Below are 16691 nucleotides of genomic sequence, written 5' to 3'. Positions count from 1 at the left end.
GTGTGCCAATGTTTATGATGTTGTTTTTCGAGGTTCCGAAGGGGGTTGCTAAGAGACTTGATTTTTATAGGTCTAGATTCTTCTGGCAATTTGATGATCACAAGCAGAAATATAGGCTGGCCAAATGGGATGTTATTTGTAGACCGTGTGATCAAGGCGGTCTCAAGGGTGGAAATTTAGATATTAAAAAAATATTTGCCTGATGTGCAAATAGTTGTTTAAAAATTTATGGATGGGGAAGGGTTATGGGTGGAGTTGCTTCGTAACAAGTACCTATATGCTAAGTCCTTGTCCCATGTTGAGTTGTGGGCTTCCGACTCCCATTTTTTGGAAAGGGTTGTTGAGACTGCGGCAGTTCTTTTTTCCATCATGTGTTGTTTGTTGTCATCGGCTTGGCCGCGAACTTTTGGAAGGACATGTGGTTGGGGGACACCCCCCCTTAAAGATCAGTTCCCTTCGCTCTACAGAATTGCTACGAACCATCAGGCATATGTTGCTGAGGTGATGACTGTCATGCCTTCGAACATTGCCTTTGGAAGGAATATTGTTGGGACGAGGTTGATTCTTTGGGAGGAGTTGTGTGCCAATTTGGTTTCGGTTCAGCTGGATGACCAACCAGATTCGTTTTCCTGGATGTTGTCTTTTGCGGGGTCATACTTCGTGAAATCTGTTTATGATTTTTTTTGTTAATACTGAATGTCAATTTCGGCACAAGGTTAAATTTTTTGCTTGGCTCCTTTGTTGCAGGGTGGTGTTGACCAGGGACAATTTAGCTAAATGAAATTGGCATGGGTGTAATAAATGTGTCTTTTGTGATCAAAATTAAATTATTCACCAGAGGTTCTTTGGAGTGTCTTATGGCTCGCTTGGTGTGGAGAACTGTCGTTGTGACAGTTTTATCTCCCACCTCCCATTGTATTACGAATTTGTTTGGTCGTTGATTCATTGGCTTGGTGGGATGGAGAAATCACTCAAATCGCTCATTTTTGTTGGGTCTTATGTAATTTGTTGCTCTATTTGGAATTGTCATGATGATTTGGTTTTAATGCCTTTAACAAAACGAAAGCTTCCAACTTTTGACAGGTGGTCTGTCGGGCGATGCACTGGCTTCGTTTCTGGTCCCCTCTGCTTCCGATGGTGGACAAGGAGTGTATGGATTTTAGGTGCAGTTGTATGGAGACGGTGTCACGGAAGTTTTACAACCGGTTTGGATGAAGCGTGGACCGTAGACTGGACAATGGATGTTTTTTTCAGTCTTCTGTGGTTTCTTTCATGCAACTTGACATTTAACCGTGAATGATGATACGTTGATGTTAGCTTGCCGTTGTGTGCATCTATTGATGCAGAGGCAGGAAATTTCTTTCTTTTCTAAAAAAAAGCTAAAATTTATATTTGTGTTTTAGTTACTCTTTTGCGTGTTCTTATTTTATCTGGATTCTGCATATCCAAATATGCATCTCTAGATATTAGTGATATTTTTAGAGTTTTCAGAAAACTTCCGTTCATTTTATGAGCAGAGGTTACATATATCGGATAGACCGATAATACGAGGACGGAAGAAATACTGGGAGGTGGGTCATCGAACCAGACCCTAGGGCTAGAGGATCTAGCATCACCCTGTGCAAAACCGAACCAGAAACCGAAAAAAGATAACAGAAACCGAAATTCCGGTTTTCCCGATTTTTGGTTTCGGGTCCGATTTCAGGAAAGCCGAACCGAATGACTTTCGGTTTTTTCGTTTAGAAACTGACCTGGGGAGTGGAACTCCCGTCCTCTCCCTTCCCGCTGCCCCTCCGAGCCAGTTGGGCTGACAAACGTTCACGTACCTCTTGAGGAAATCATGTTTTTAGCTAGTTCATCAGTCGGGGCTTTCAGTTTCCTTTGACTTTTGCTATTGGGCTGAGTATGCTAGCATGGCAACCATATGTTCAATTATATTTTCTCTTGGGCCGTTGCATATTGGTGAGTTCATCATTATTGTTGACAAAAAACACTAATATACGTGCAATATATTCAATTCGCAGAGTGTACTAGTCAGTAGCATTATACATGCTCTTGACAACATATTTTATATGGATGTTTGAATCTAGCAAGTCTCGCCGATTCATGGCCGACTTGGTTAGCCTTGCGAGGACATTGGTCAAACAACAATCTCAAATACTCTGTCCCGAGATGGTAATGGGTGGCATGGTGATATTCTCATAGTGATTTGGTATTCCATCACGGTTCCACGCTCGCATTGACGTTGACGCACGCACAGCCGACCGCATGCATCAAGCTCCTTGCCATGTTTCTTGCTGTCTGCCATCTTTGCCCCGGCTTGCATTCACGTCCAAACGTACAAGGAAATATATATACATATCCCAGGGAACAAAAGGAAAGTTTTGATTTGCATTCCTATATGTTAAAGACACAAACTCGTCCGGCTCGTGAAAGCTCTTGCAAATGCTTCTGGTCTCCTCGTCTTGCCAGCTTGTCTTGCGCCCATAGAATGATATATAGAATGTAGAATACACTACAACACTAGCAAAACCTCAGCCCCCCACGGCTCTACGACCGCGAAACATCGGTGCTAACTATGCCCCCGAAAGCAACGTGGGAGACGCCGATCCGCGCATGATTCCCCAATGCACACGAGGAAGGCGAAAGCTCAATAAACAAGCCAATTGCCAGACAATTCCAAGAAGAATATCCAGCTCATATCCATCAATTGGCCAACGGTAATAACCAAGGAGGTTGATTGGCCTATAAAGATCCTGCTCACACCCATCTCCAAATTCGCCCCGCTGCTTCTAAGTGAGTGCAGGGAACTTCATTCAGGATGGAGAAAGCGGCGCTTTGGCTGGTTCTGATCTCGGTGGCCTCGCTTCGCTGCAATGGCGATCCCGATTTTGTCACAGGTAATTGATTGATTTTCTAGTGGTCATCTTCCCCAATTTTTTCAATAAAAAATTGACAGCATTAAATTGAGAACTTTTATAGTATCTTGGAATGAATACAAATTATCCATTTTTTATCTGAGGGTCCAGACTAATTGATACTCCCCACTATTCCAATAAAGATATATGGAGTAACATTTCAGCAACAAAAGTAGAATCGTAATCTAACACATGATATTTAAGTAAGGGTGTGGTTATATCTCAGGCGCCTGACTTTTAAGCAAAATGCTTAAATCTTACTCCCTTCGTCTCATATTAAGTGTCGAAATATTACATGTATTTAGACGCATTTTAGATATAGATACATCTATATTTGGACAAATTTGAGACACTTAATGTGAGACGGAGGGAGTAGTTGATAGTATCGGTACCGTTGGATTAGTATCTCCTCTCCATCGTTCATGAGATATAGCAAAATTGTTTAATTAATTTTTTTCACGATACTGGTAGTTGTATTCACATCATACAATTAGATTACAAGAAAAATAAAAGAAATTAAAGAGCTGAATTGACTAAGATAACTCTAACTAATATTCTCTTCTTACTAGGAGAAGTACTAAATATTGTACTCCCTCCGTCCAACAAAGGATGTCTCAATTTGACTAAATTTGAATGCATCTATACACTAAGTCATGTCTAGATACATCCAAATTTAACAAATTTGAGACATCCTTTGTTGGACGGAAGAAGTAACTAATTTTATTAAAGTCGTTCCGTACCTACGTACTTCCTCTGTCTCATATTAAGTGCCGCAACTTTGTTTAGATATGCATGTACCTATACACTAAAACACATTTAGATACATGTGTATCTATACAAATTTGTGACACTTAATATATGGAGGGAGTAGATATGAAAGAATTAAGGTCTAAAAATATTACTCACTTCCTAAATGTAAGATGTTCTAACTTTATGCTAAGTCAAACTTCTTCACATTTGACCAAGTTTATAAAAAAATCTACCAACATTTATAACTTCAAATTATTTTTATTAAATTTGTCATCATATATATATCTTCATATTGTACTTATCTAATATTGTAGATATTTGTATATTTTCTATAAATTTTATCAAACTTAAAAAGTTTAATTTAGACAGAGCTAGAACCTCAATAACGATAGAATTTGTATTTGAAATTCGAATTTAACCAAAGGACAGTCTTCCACACATACTAACAGACGCCCTCCATTTTTCTTTTGGGATATTGCAGAAGGGCAGTACATCAAGATCAAACGTAAGCCTTAAACCCTTCTTACACATTTATCCCTAAATGCGTAATAACCAAAATCCTAACCCCTAAAATAAAATAAAATTCCAGGCAGCTTGTTCGCGATGCTGATAGTATTCGCGGTGATGGTGTTCGCCCTGGCCATCGTAATCCTCAAATACCTGCGGCCGGGGAAGAGATCCGCGGACGAGACCATCTCCGGCGGCTCCTCCGCCGACAACAAGTTCCGCGGCGGGGAGGTGATCAACCGGTGGTCGGGGCTGTACAGGTTCACCAAGGCGGAGATCGAGAGGGCGATGGACTACGCCAACAACCGGATCTACCTCGGCTCCGGCAGCGCCGGGCAGGTTTACCAGGGGGTGCTCCCCAGCGGCCAGCTCGTCGCCATCAAGCACATCCACCGGACCGCCATGTCCGGGTCCTTCACCAGGGAGGCGGATGGACTCTCCAAGGTCCGGCACCCCAACCTCGTCTGCCTCTTTGGGTACTGCGACGACGGCACCGACCAGTACTTGGTATATGAGTACTGCGCCAACGGCAACCTGGCCCAGAATCTACTCAGTATGAAAGGATCTTGTTCATATGCTTCTTGAGTTGTATGTTTTGCAGGTAATTAAAGGGTTGTTGTATTTTTTTTTTTGTTCTTGATTTGCAGGAAGTGACTCTGTGCTCCCATGGCCAACAAGAGTGAAGATCCTAAGGGACTGTGCATCTGTCCTGAGGTTTCTTCACACACACTCTGATGGATGCATTGTACATAGGGACATTAAGGTACGAATTGTTGTAGTACATGAGTGAGAAAAGGATGTGGTGACATTTTGCAAAATCGGTTTGCCTTTCGTGTTCTTACCAACTGATTGATCATGTTTGTTTTACAGCTTACCAACATCTTGCTGACGGAGAACATGGAGCCCAAGTTGTCTGATTTTGGGCTGGCAAAATTGCTGGCAATGGAGGAGACCAAGGTGTTCACGGATGTGAGGGGAACCATCGGTTACATGGATCCTGAGTACATCACACATTCCAAGCTCACTTGTTCAAGCGACATCTACAGCTTTGGTGTGGTTGTGCTGCAGCTTCTGTCAGGAAGGAAGGTCATAGAACTCGACATTGTCGCGCGCGATTCTCTTACAAAGAAGGTAAGTTCAGACATGTTTTCACGATCATATTACTATTGCAATGTGAAGGAACTCAACTGAGGCAATTTTTGGAGTAACTGTCTCACCATGGGTTGTTCTCATCTTGATTTCTTATAACTTTAAAGGAGCTAAAGTTTTGATGACCGCTGGTTTCTATTTATTTTTTTGTTTGAAGGCCAAGGACGTCGTAAGTGGGAAAAAACCATTGGATGAATTCATAGACAACCGCATTCGAGATGAAGTTAACATCGAAGATTTTGTGCTGATATTAAAGATAGCAGTCCTCTGCGTGGCACACTCTAGCGTAGGGCGTCCGACAATAAAGGATGTGTATGAGGAGATGGACAAAGCATGGAGAAATACAATCACAAAGGTTCGTACCATGATTTGTTACCTATAATTTTGCATATACTTTCAAGAATAAACAGACGATGTTTTATAAAGCATACAATCATTTCTCTATCTTTGACCACTAATCAATGAAGAAACCTGTACATTGGTTCAGTAAAGTTAATATAACTAGATTGACATAAGAGAATTTTTGTGATATGATCTTTTTTATATATAATTGCCGAAGTTGCCGCCTATTGAGACCTTGTAAAATAAAATACATCATCTATGTTGGAAGGGTTGGAGTAGTTTCTTAACTTACCTTTCATATGTTATTTTTAAAAAATGTTGTGTTGCGCAGGCTGCTAGGGCAAGGAATGAGATAAGCTCGTCAAATACAGTCCATTATCCGAAAGTCATCGATGTATAGTGCACCCATTTTGTCCAAGGAAAGATTGAAAGAAAAATAATGGTGTCGAATCTGAAAGGGCTATTCACATGGACACATGAAGGTACTATATAAAAACTATTGCAAATGCAGTACTCTTATGGGGTCCCTTAGGTTCTGCCAATACTATAAAAATACAGATTTTGTCCTTCAGTTCTCTGTGGGTGTAACTTTGAACTTTCATCATTTTAGTTTTGACTGAATTCGTCCTCTCTTTTTTCTCAGTGCGTAGAATTAAGTTAGACATCCTTTTAAACATGATACAATCTCAAGGGCGAACGGCCAGATGCCTGCATTTGATTGACAATTTCAAAGTGCAAACACTTCATTGGTCATTGACGCTCGAAGTTGGTCACAACAGCAACAAGATGAGGGTGGCAGTGGCAATCAGAACAGATCTTTTAGCACTATCTGGTTGTAGTGGCATCCTTCTAAGATATGTACATATCCTCGTCTGTCTGTGTGTATGTATCGAGATGCGAGTTTTGTATTTTTCTCAAAAATATATTCGTGTGCTATTATTATTATCTGTAGTATCCTTTTGTGGCTACTTACACACCCTTTTCCTCTAAGTAGATAAGTAGAACAATGAGGACGACCGCAGCCATGATTTATTATTATTATTTTTTGAGCGGGAGCAGCCATGATTTATTAAAACAAGTAAAATTTTCAAGGTTTCACAAATTGTTTGGATATGAAAATTGAGCAGTGAAGGCCCAAGTAGACGGCCCAAGCCAGCAAACTCTCGCTCGTGCAAAGCGCCGTCATCGGAACGCCATATTATATAGCTCTGTCCAACAAAATATATTTATGTTTTTCAAGTAAAACAAAAGAAAAAAGGTGAGAAAAAATACAATTTGAAACAGAAAAATTAAAAATAAAATAAACCAAAACAAAAATGAAAGAATAAATTAAAATTGAATATATTAACATAAAAATGAAAACAGAAAAAAATAAAAATAAAAGAATACTTATTTTTTAGGAGGATGAAAACGAATGACTAGAAGAAGGGTAAAAAATAACAACTTTTTTTAGAGGAGTAAAAAAGGAGAGTAAAAAAGAACAACTTTTTTTTAGAGAAGTAAAACAGAGCAACTACTCCGTACTAATCTTGTTCTGGGCCGGACTCAAGACAGAACAGTGTAAGTGAAGCCCTTCTTTATTTCCTGTTAATAAGCGTGGAATAGGAAAGGTGGGCCGGGCCAGCAAATGCAGGAACTTCTTCCGGCTCCGCCGACCTGATCACTTTCCCTTATCCGAAGAGACCAAACAAATCCCAGAATCCATCCGCACCGTCGCCCGGTCTCCTCCGCCTTCCTCTTCCGCCCCCGCTTCCTTCCTTGCCATCCCCCAATGGAGACCACCGACCCGAGGTGAGTCTCCCGAGCAGCCCGGGCTCCCCAATGGCGTGCCTGGCGCCGCACTTCAAGTGGGCCCCGACCCCGTCCTGCGCCACCCACTCGCACCACCCTTCCTCGCCGTCCTCGTCCTCCAACTCCGGCAAGTGCTCCTGCCGCAGACCCTTCCGCGTCCAGTGCGCCGTCTCCTCTGCCGCTGCGGCGGTCGTAGACGCCGACCGCGCCACCGGAGGGCCACTCCGGCTCGTGTACGCCTCCCCGGAATCCCCGCCGGTTCTCCAGGTGACATGTTCTGGTCAGTTGTGTTTACATTGCAGTTTATACGGAGGTAGATATACAACCGAATCTTAGTATTGCTGGGTGTCCAAGTTAGTTCTAGCCTTCTAGGACTATGAAAAATGAATATTCGAGTCCTAAAATCACACGTGTCACCGGAGGTCTGCACCCCATCTGCCCGGGCTCGGGCTGGTTGACCACTTCTTTTGCAAAATTACCCCTAAAATGTCCCTTTTTCTTATTTCGTTTCGTGGTCCCTCTGCCCATATCTCTGTGGGTGAGGCCGACGCTGGCGACGGTGAACTTGCCCGAAGATGGCTGAAGTGGCGCCCAAAAGATCCCACCTAGTCGGTTACTGGGGTCAGAGAAGATGGCGAGCCTAGGTGAGCTCGAGGTGGAGAAATGGGTAGAGGGATCATCAATTAGAAAAGGTGACTTCTAAGGGTTGTTTTGCAAGACAATGCCTACGTGTTAGCGGTTAACTTGCCAGTTGCCATGCGTGTGGGCCAGGGCTGATATGGTGCGGATAGGACATGTAAAAACTCACTTAAAGCAAGATTAATAGTTTAGCCAGCAGTTGGCTATAAGCTGATGCCATGTCATCAATAATTTGTGGTTGGCTATTAGATTATACTACTTTATCAATATATGGCCCACACTGCATTGTCGCATGGTTCCTAGGAACACGTGCTGCAGCTGGCTATTAGCTAATAGCCCACTCCTCTTCCCTCTCCTATTCTCTCCCCTCCAACTAAGCAAAAATAACATATTTAAATTCTTATAGCCTGCTTGCATCCCTTATTATTCTTGCTCTTAGTGTACTTTCAGGACTCAAATCTGCATTTTTATTGTATTAGAACTAACTTGGCACCCCCATAATACTTTTAGGACTACCAGTGCATTTAACTGACAGTGAAGGTTAGATTGAAAATGAGAGTGTGCTTCATTGCCCTTTTATGTTACTACAGATCCAGAAATGCTCTTACATTTAGTTGTTTCTTTGTGAGAATGTGAGCTGATACATGGAATGGTAAAATAATTTTACGTGGATAACAAATAATAATACTTGCAGTGGCACTTTATATGAGCTAGCATATGATATCACTTCAGGTAGATATAGTTTCGTAGCATATGCACATGTTTGTAACTAGCATTATCGCGGTATTGCTAGTAGCATTAATTAGCTTTCAAACAGTGTAATCGGGTGAGAATTCTAAATTTAGCAGTTTCTTAATGATACTGTCAAATAATAGTGTTCATTTTCTTTCTTGATGACTGTCGACAGAGAAATTTTGAGTCAGCTCTGGCATCAGAAGCATTTCTGAATGAAGAGGCTGTTGTAACTGCTGCAGCTGCAGAGGCAGTTGCTCTTGCAAGAGCAGCTGCAGAAGCTGCCCAAGAAGTTGTTCATATGGTACAAAAAAATAGTCCCCAGCCCGTGCTTAGAGAAAAGAAGGCAGTGGAGAACTACTTGGCAAAAGAAATTCTTCGCACTGAAATGTTGTGTAGCAGTCTTGATGAATATAGTGATGATGTTCTGTTAGAGGACTTGGAATCATCACATGGTGTTTTGAATGATGAAGTTGAACTAGATGACACACAGGACTATAAGAGCATAGCTGTGAAGTCTGAACGTCAGTCGGAGAGAAGAGCTCGGAGAACAAGAGCAGCGATAAAAGCAGCTACAACAGTCCGTAGTTCACAAAAACTTGCATCATCCTCGAAGAAGAAGCGATCCAAGGGTCCCACGACTAGCATGAATCCTTTAGGTTCCTTGTGGAAATTGACTGGTCGGAAACTGCTTACAGCAAAGGAAGAGGTTGAGCTCTCAAATGGTATTCAGGTGAGGGTACCATATTATAATTAATGATTATGAACTATCAAATCTTTTCATCTGAAAATTTAGCTTTGACAGTTGAGGTATTTTACAATGCTTCAATTTGTACCTACCTAGACACTTGCACAGTGGATGTGCGGCAAACCGTATAATGTCCAAATTTGCTTTCCAGTCTATCTTGCCAAGATATTGAACATTGCTCATGTATACAGTGTACTATTGTAGGTTCTGTTGAGACTTCTCAACTGTATGTGTATAACTGCACACTGAGTGCATCTTATTTCCAGATGCATGCATTGTGCCAGTGCATCAGCTACAGTGTAGGCCCAAAATATGAAAATATTTTGGGCCTGAGAGTGTTTTGGCAAATGACCACAATTTCATAATGTCCCTAACCCAGGCCAAGATTATGCAATGTGTTTCAGCAAATGTCTTGATGCCTTATCCTTATTTATCAGGAGGCAGACCTTTCAAAAAGGAAAACCTTAGTATGTAACTTTGCACACATCTGCTAAAAATAATGGTCCTTGCAGAAGATTTTGGGGGCGCTACACATTGCATAAACTTTAGAACTCTCCAATAGCATCGCTGTAGCTTCTTGGCAGATCATAAAGATCCTTACATTTCTAAAGTTGCAAATTTATCTTCTGCTGCTCTTTAGAAACCGAGTACTTGACATTCCAACCAAGGCCTGTGCTATTAGTATGAAAAAAAGAAGTGCTGTGCCATACATTGATTCTGGTTTGAGTCACTCGCTGTTTAGCTCCATGGAGGCATGAACATAGAACAGAATTAATATTTTATTTTTGATGCATTTTATTTCTATTTGTTGTATACCCACATCCATAACACCACACTACCAATGGGAAATTAAGAGTGGCATTTGGTGGAAAATATTAACTCAAACCCAAGTCAACATATATTTGCAGTAAAACCAAACTCCTGAACCATCTTCTATTTTGTAATTTGTACTGGATGCAGTATTATCCTTCTGCTGTAGCATCAGTTTTAGGCTAGTTATGTAAGATTACCTTGAATTTGTGCAGGATCTCTTGAAGTTAGAGGCAATCCAGGCTGAGCTTGCAGAGTACAGTGGTTGTCAGCCAACCTTCCCGCAGTGGGCAGCTGCAGCTGGAACTGATGAGAAGACTTTGCGGAAACGTCTTGCTCATGGTATTTATTCCAAGAACAGAATGGTAACATCTAATGTGAGACTTGTAATTTCTATTGCCAGAGAGTTTGAAGGTCCTGGATTGGAGCTTTATGATCTTATTCAGGTAATTTGATTTGCTTTTAACCTATTCTGGGTAATAAGTATGGTTACTGCTATCATGTATTTAGCATCGGTATTTTATTTTTAGGTCTTCATTACAGGAAGGAATGCAGGGCCTTATAAGGGGTGCTGAAAAGTTTGATGCGTCAAAGGGTTTTAGGTTCTCTACATATTCTCACTGGTGGATCAAACAAGCTATGCGTAAATCTGTCTCCGAGCAAACCCAAATATTTCGCTTACCAGTATGTTCCCCCATCCTTGTCTTTTCACCGATTGAACATTTGATACACTATTCTCTTCCCATGAGCTGTGGTCATACTGATAGTGAGTTGGTGCTTCATGGTACAATCTTGCATGGTGCAAGACTAATAAAGTTTGACAACTTCCGAGAGGCTGAAATAGTGGTGAATCCATTCAAATAGGTGTGACTGATCCATGTGCAGATGTGGGATACTCTTCATTTCGTAGTGTAATACATTGATGGCATTTTCTTCATGCACTAGGACACATAGTATTGTTAACAATTACTGCACAGTGCACATTTTGCTTGACTCTCCTTTAATATTCTCTATTTATTCATGATTTAGGTTAGCTATTGTTTATGTTTGAGTTTTTCTTCCATCTCAGTCCATTTCCTTCAAGTTAACTAGACTGTCATTGTTAGCTTCTAGAACTGTAGACGAATAGCAATTTATATTTATTTCTTCTATTTTATCAAGATGGGTCTCTTAGCTCCAGTATTTCTTACACTTATTTGTTGTCATTACCAGGCTCACATGGTGGAAGCAAGTTATCGTGTGAAGGAGTGCACGAGACGACTTCGCCGTACACTTCAAAGACGACCCTCTAACGAAGAAATAGCCGTGGACATTGGTATGCCCGTCAAACGAGTTGAGGCAGCAGTAAACCTCCCAAAGTATAGCGTATCTCTTGATAGCAAAATTGGTACCACGGACATGAGTTACCAGGTATGCTCTCAGTATTGTGCGTCTCATCTGTGCTTCCCTGTCAGAGAACTTAAAAGAGAACCTGTTTCCATTTTCAGGAGGTCACAGCTGATCCCAGCGCTGAGACAGCTGAAGAGATGCTCAACAGAATGTCAATGAAAAAGGATGTGCATCAGGCATTGGATGCTCTAGGCCCACGGGAGAGGCAAGTCGTGAAGCTAAGATTTGGACTTGATGATGGTAGGATAAGAACTTTGCAGGAGATCGGCAACATCATGGGTGTAAGCAGGGAGAGGATTCGACAGATTGAGGCCGGCGCATTTCGGAAATTGAGGAGCAAGAAAAAGGTCAAGTCTTTGAGGGATTATCTAGTGCCTGTTGGTAACTGGTGAACCGTTCTTTTTGCCCACAGCATGCAATTTTCTTTCAAATTTAGTTTCGGTTTTGAGGATCCTTTACTTGTACCATTTACCTAGGTCCTCTTGTGAAATACAATATCAGAATTACGAGAGAAAAATAGTGTTAGTTCAAACGAAGGAATCGATAAATTTTGCTGAGATTCTCAATGTTTATCTCTCACTTTGAATTACAAACAGCATGTGCAGGCCTGAGCATGTGTGCCAGTGAAATCTACCGATAGCGGAGAACATACTAAAACTGCTAAAACTGTGATGGGGCAGAGTTTTTGTCTGATAGATATATAGGATGCTCTCGCCTTTGGCCTTGGCCTTGCCCTTCTTCTCGGCCTCAGGTAGTCAGGTGTCATTTTGTCTTCTTTTTCGAAACATAATTTCCACATGGTCTTCGCCCAGGAAACATACATTTTTCCAGAAAGAAAAAGGGTTTTTCTTTCCCAGTGGACACAATCGTCGTCGTGTAGCATCAAATGCAAACGTTAGGCGTGCTGTTGCCATTAGACTCCACTGGCCTCCTCATTCCTCAACCACCTCCGTTCCGGTCCCATCTGCTCTAAATTCCGAAATCGAAATGACAGCAGCACAAACTGATCCAGCTGGCCTTCTGTTTTATAACCTTGCTAAGTTCGTCCCAAGCTATACCAACCGGCAGCAAACAAACACAATGAAGCTGCTACTCCTCTTCGCCTCCATCACCGCCGCAGCGCTGGTCACCGGCCGCGGCGCTTCGCCGTTGCCGGTGCACGCGCTGCGGAGCGTGGAGGAGGCTGAATTGGGCTTCGTGGAGCGCGAGCATGCGGCGTATCCGCAGAGGAGGGTGCTTTATGATGCTCGGTACATCGGCTATGAAGGGCTCAAGGCGAGCAAGGCTGCGTGCTATGGCTCCTGCGCCGGCGGCGGGCAGCCGTACACCGGTCGTGGCTGCAAGGCGATCTATGGCTGCCCCGGTGGGTAAACACTCCACAAGGTGCCATCTTTATTTCGTGGTAGAGAACTTTTCAGAGATTCCCAAATGGTTTTTTCCTTGAGCCGCGGGGAGATACGCTTGTTTCGGTGTTCTGTATAATGTGTTAGATCGAATAAGCGCACACGCACACTTCATGTGTCATCAGTCACCTCCTGGGAAGGCATAAGCAGCTCAAACGAAAGAGGGATTTGTCAGGAAACATGATTTCTCGATGTATGGTGTACATGTGTACCAAATTGTACTCCCTCGGTTGCTAAATACATTTTCTTTTTTCACGAAGGTTGACTAGTATGAGTTCTATCATAAATGAAATTTATATCTTGGGGATCATCCTTACAAATTTTTGCTGATAATTATGATTTCGTATCATAAAGATTAAATATTGACAGAGTTATCATTGATCCAATTATTGCTTAGAAACCAAGTACGTCAACATTTATGAAAAGGAAGGGTGTGCATGATCGCCTGGCAGCTTGGTGGTTGTTGGGAAGAAAGAGAGGAAAAACCTAAACATTGCGATTAGCTTGGTGTGCTGGAGTATATGGAAACATAGAAACACAGTGGTTTTTGACAGGGTGACTCCAAGTGCGCTTCACATCCTTCGCGCGATTGGCCAGGAGCACAGGCGGAGCTAGCAGGGTGGCACGGTGGGGCGTGACCACCCTAAGAAATAGGTACACGTTCATATAGTATTGTTATCAGAAAAAGTGAAATGCCTGGAAAAGAGCCCATCATTAGGATCTGCAGCCCAACAGATCGTATTCTACGCTAACTCTTAACTGCACGGCTGCACTTCCATCTCGCGATCACTCGTACGATGCCCGGCCAGCGCTCAACTCTTCGTCTTTCCTGTACGTAAGGAACATCTAAATCCCCAATTCGGCAATTCTTCATTACGGCCAGGCCAAACCTAGGCTGCTCACCAGATCAAAGTTTCAGTCATGCGCCTCTCTGCTTGCCGGGAGCCGCAGACTTCAGACGCTGCCGGCAGAGCAGGACGCGAGGAGCAGCACCACGTCGTCGCCGGTCAAAACATGACGCTTCCAATCTTTGGCGGTGAATCGGGTTCGTTGAGCTATAAAGCTTAACCTAAGGTGCGATTATGTGAGAATTGAGATGATTGGGTGTTGCTTTATTGATTGATAATTCTTAATTCAGATCAGCAACCGGTTCAGATTGTGTCGATGATTTTTTAGAGTACTTCCGTAAATTTTATCACTGATAGCACTAATTTGCTATCAAATATCTATGCCAGATATAAACAAGAGAATTGATAATTTGAAGCTTTCAGACACAAGCCTGAGACAAAGAAAAAAAAAAGGTAGTTGCATCGTCTTAGTTTCAAAAATAATATACTCTCTCCGTCCAACAAAAGATGTCTCAAGTTTGTCAAAATTTGGATGTATGTAGACATGATTTAGTGTATAAATGCATTCAAATTTAGTAAAAGTTGAGACATCTTTTGTTGGACGGAGGGAGTAGGTATGTAGTGTTCTTTTACACAAATTTGAGACATTCATCTTATGAATCAATTTCTTTTGTTTGTTTGATAAATTATATATTTGTGTGTTGACATGTTACATCTAGACACCCCTTACATCTATTGTATTGAACCTAAAAATCTTTTTTAGTCGCCCCACCCTAAACAAAAATCCTAGCTCCGCCACTGGCCAGGAGGGTGAAGCTTGGCGACGTGCGGGGTTGATTGTGGGTTTGATTCCTTTTAGTGACTCTGGATTTGTCGATGTAACGTGAATATTGCGTGAGTAATCCCTGTAATTTCACAATTTACCGCGTCACGATCTTCTTTCTTAATGCATGATATACCCGCCGATTTCTTCCTTAATGCATGATATACCCCAGGTATATTCTAGGAAAGAAAAGATATCGCTGGTTTGTCTTAGGTCAAAAAAATAAAATTTGACCAAATTTAGAAAGATATACTGATATCTATAAATCTAGATTATAGTTTTATTAAATATGCTGTGAGAAATATCTTATTAGTATACTTATTTGATACGATAGATATTAGTATAGATTTTATAAACTTGTCAAACTTGAAAAAAGTTCACTTAAAACAAAACTACTCCCTCTAATCCATATTAATTGTCTCATTTGCCCAAATATGAATGTATCTATGTCTCAAAAGCGTCTAGATACATGTAATATTTCGACAAATAATAAGGATCGGAGGGAGTACAACATTTATACTGAGGAACGTAGGTAGTATCTTTTGTTCAATGGAGGGTTAAAACTTCTTTCTTCGGTGGGTGTCTTACAAACCACCGGCTGCACCTTACACATACTTTAAAGATTTTTTTTCTTTTTTTTAGGGAAAGCTTTAGGTCATAAGACCTATAGCAATTTTATTCAAATTGTAAAAAAATATATTTACATATGTTACAAGAGAGGGCTATCTAAAGTTTTCAATCCATGATTGCATGGCATGATATTTCTTTCTTTTCGCTCTATGGAAGACCAGGTTGAGTTCATCTTTGAAGGTGCGCTGCATTTGTAGAGTGATGGATTGATGCCATTGAATATGAAGTCAGTACGTGTCTTCCAGATAGTCTAATTGACCGCAGTGATTATTTCCATATGAAAAGGGACTTGAAGCTCTTGTTTGATGCCCATGATGTTGTCATGAACAGATTGTTGGGGCATGAACGCAGGGCAAATATATCTCTAGCATGTCAATGCAAAGGGGCAGGAGAAGAATAGGTGGTCCCTGGTTTTCAATATTCGTTGATTGCAAAGGATGCAATTGTAATCTTGGAGATGGAAGTTCTTCTTCAAGAGCATGGCCAGTGTGTTTAGTCGATCAATCAAGAGGAGCCACATGAAAACTTTATGCTTGAGTTGGCAACAAGATGACCAGTTCCACTTGAGTGACATGGGAATGTCAAGTGCAATGAGAGTTTGGTAGGTCTTCGCAGTGGAATAGTCTGGATTGGTCCATGGGTATAGCCATGCATCTTCTTCATCTGTTCTGTTCATGTTTGCCACAAGTTGTGTGAATTCCTGAAATTGTTGGTGGGCTTCAGCAGATAGTGGCAGGTGAAACAGATCAGTGAGATCTTGGTAGTTGGCAATGTCCCAGTTAGTGGAGAACTGGTTGATGACAAATGAATGAAGTTGAGGCCAGGTGTCGGCAAGTGGATAATCATTCCATCTATCCTGCCAAAAAAGGACAGTTTTTCCTCCTTGCTGGGCTCTGCAATTTGCAATGCCTTTGTATGTATTTAGTTGCTTCAATGTGTCCTTCCACCGGAATGAAGCCTCTGGTGTGGTATTTAGTTTTTTTTGAAATGAGGATAACATACTACCTCTGGGTTAATCCACACCATCGTATAACATTAAAACCAGAAAAAACCAAGCATCGAGCTGACGAAATCGACCCAGAAAAAACAAGGGAAGTCTATTAACATGTGTATGACGTGATGGATGCGTTCCGCAAGCTCCATTCGTTGTGTGGGTGCGGCTTTCAGGGTTTGAACCAAGCGTTGTTGTTTCTTATCCCTAAAAAACCTTAC

General features: G+C 41.7%; 2 protein-coding genes and 1 long non-coding RNA gene across 11 annotated transcripts; all 3 read left to right on the top strand.

Moving 5' to 3' along the window:
• The first annotated feature begins 2774 nt into the window (after positions 1-2774).
• Positions 2775-6640, top strand: LOC100827717 (probable serine/threonine-protein kinase PBL28). Of its 2 annotated transcripts, XR_002960545.1 has the most exons (8): positions 2775-2900; positions 4150-4173; positions 4258-4728; positions 4823-4938; positions 5046-5306; positions 5482-5679; positions 5998-6148; positions 6310-6640. XR_002960545.1 is itself a non-coding variant. In XM_024455343.1 (7 exons), the coding sequence occupies exons 1-7, from the start codon at positions 2822-2824 to the stop codon at positions 6064-6066; spliced, it is 1218 nt and encodes a 405-aa protein (XP_024311111.1). In that variant the 5' UTR covers positions 2775-2821; the 3' UTR covers positions 6067-6287. The 2 variants fall into 2 exon arrangements, 1 of the variants encoding a protein (XP_024311111.1); XM_024455343.1 differs by lacking the exon at positions 6310-6640 and having other exon boundaries at positions 5998-6287.
• Positions 6641-7337: 697 nt separating this feature from the next.
• Positions 7338-12361, top strand: LOC100828028 (RNA polymerase sigma factor sigB). The gene is made up of 6 exons (XM_003577543.4): positions 7338-7724; positions 9004-9561; positions 10602-10832; positions 10930-11070; positions 11599-11796; positions 11874-12361. The coding sequence occupies exons 1-6, from the start codon at positions 7488-7490 to the stop codon at positions 12165-12167; spliced, it is 1659 nt and encodes a 552-aa protein (XP_003577591.1). The 5' UTR covers positions 7338-7487; the 3' UTR covers positions 12168-12361.
• Positions 12362-13158: 797 nt separating this feature from the next.
• Positions 13159-16487, top strand: LOC112272542. Of its 8 annotated transcripts, none has more exons than XR_002966584.1 (3): positions 13159-14252; positions 14414-14479; positions 15641-16487. It is a non-coding gene; the product is annotated as an uncharacterized LOC112272542 (long non-coding RNA). The 8 variants fall into 8 exon arrangements; XR_002966583.1 differs by having other exon boundaries at positions 15636-16487; XR_002966587.1 differs by having other exon boundaries at positions 13159-14479; positions 15641-15709; positions 15810-16487.
• The last annotated feature ends 204 nt before the right edge of the window (positions 16488-16691 follow it).

This window comes from Brachypodium distachyon, chromosome 4 (assembly GCF_000005505.3).
Source record: "Brachypodium distachyon strain Bd21 chromosome 4, Brachypodium_distachyon_v3.0, whole genome shotgun sequence".
NCBI lineage: Eukaryota > Viridiplantae > Streptophyta > Magnoliopsida > Poales > Poaceae > Brachypodium > Brachypodium distachyon.
Note: the sequence above shows the minus strand (reverse complement) of the source record. Positions and strands in the feature narration are given on the sequence as shown.

Bases quoted from the DNA above. Each gene is read 5' to 3' on its own strand.
- LOC100827717 (XM_024455343.1), top strand. From the start codon at position 2,822: ATGGAGAAAGCGGCGCTTTGGCTGGTTCTGATCTCGGTGGCCTCGCTT. The intron at 4,729-4,822 runs GTATGAAAGGAT...CTTGATTTGCAG, and splicing joins CCTGGCCCAGAATCTACTCA to GAAGTGACTCTGTGCTCCCA. The intron at 5,680-5,997 runs GTTCGTACCATG...TGTGTTGCGCAG, and splicing joins GGAGAAATACAATCACAAAG to GCTGCTAGGGCAAGGAATGA.
- LOC100828028 (XM_003577543.4), top strand. From the start codon at position 7,488: ATGGCGTGCCTGGCGCCGCACTTCAAGTGGGCCCCGACCCCGTCCTGC. The intron at 10,833-10,929 runs GTAATTTGATTT...TCTTCATTACAG, and splicing joins AGCTTTATGATCTTATTCAG to GAAGGAATGCAGGGCCTTAT. The intron at 11,071-11,598 runs GTATGTTCCCCC...TGTCATTACCAG, and splicing joins CCCAAATATTTCGCTTACCA to GCTCACATGGTGGAAGCAAG.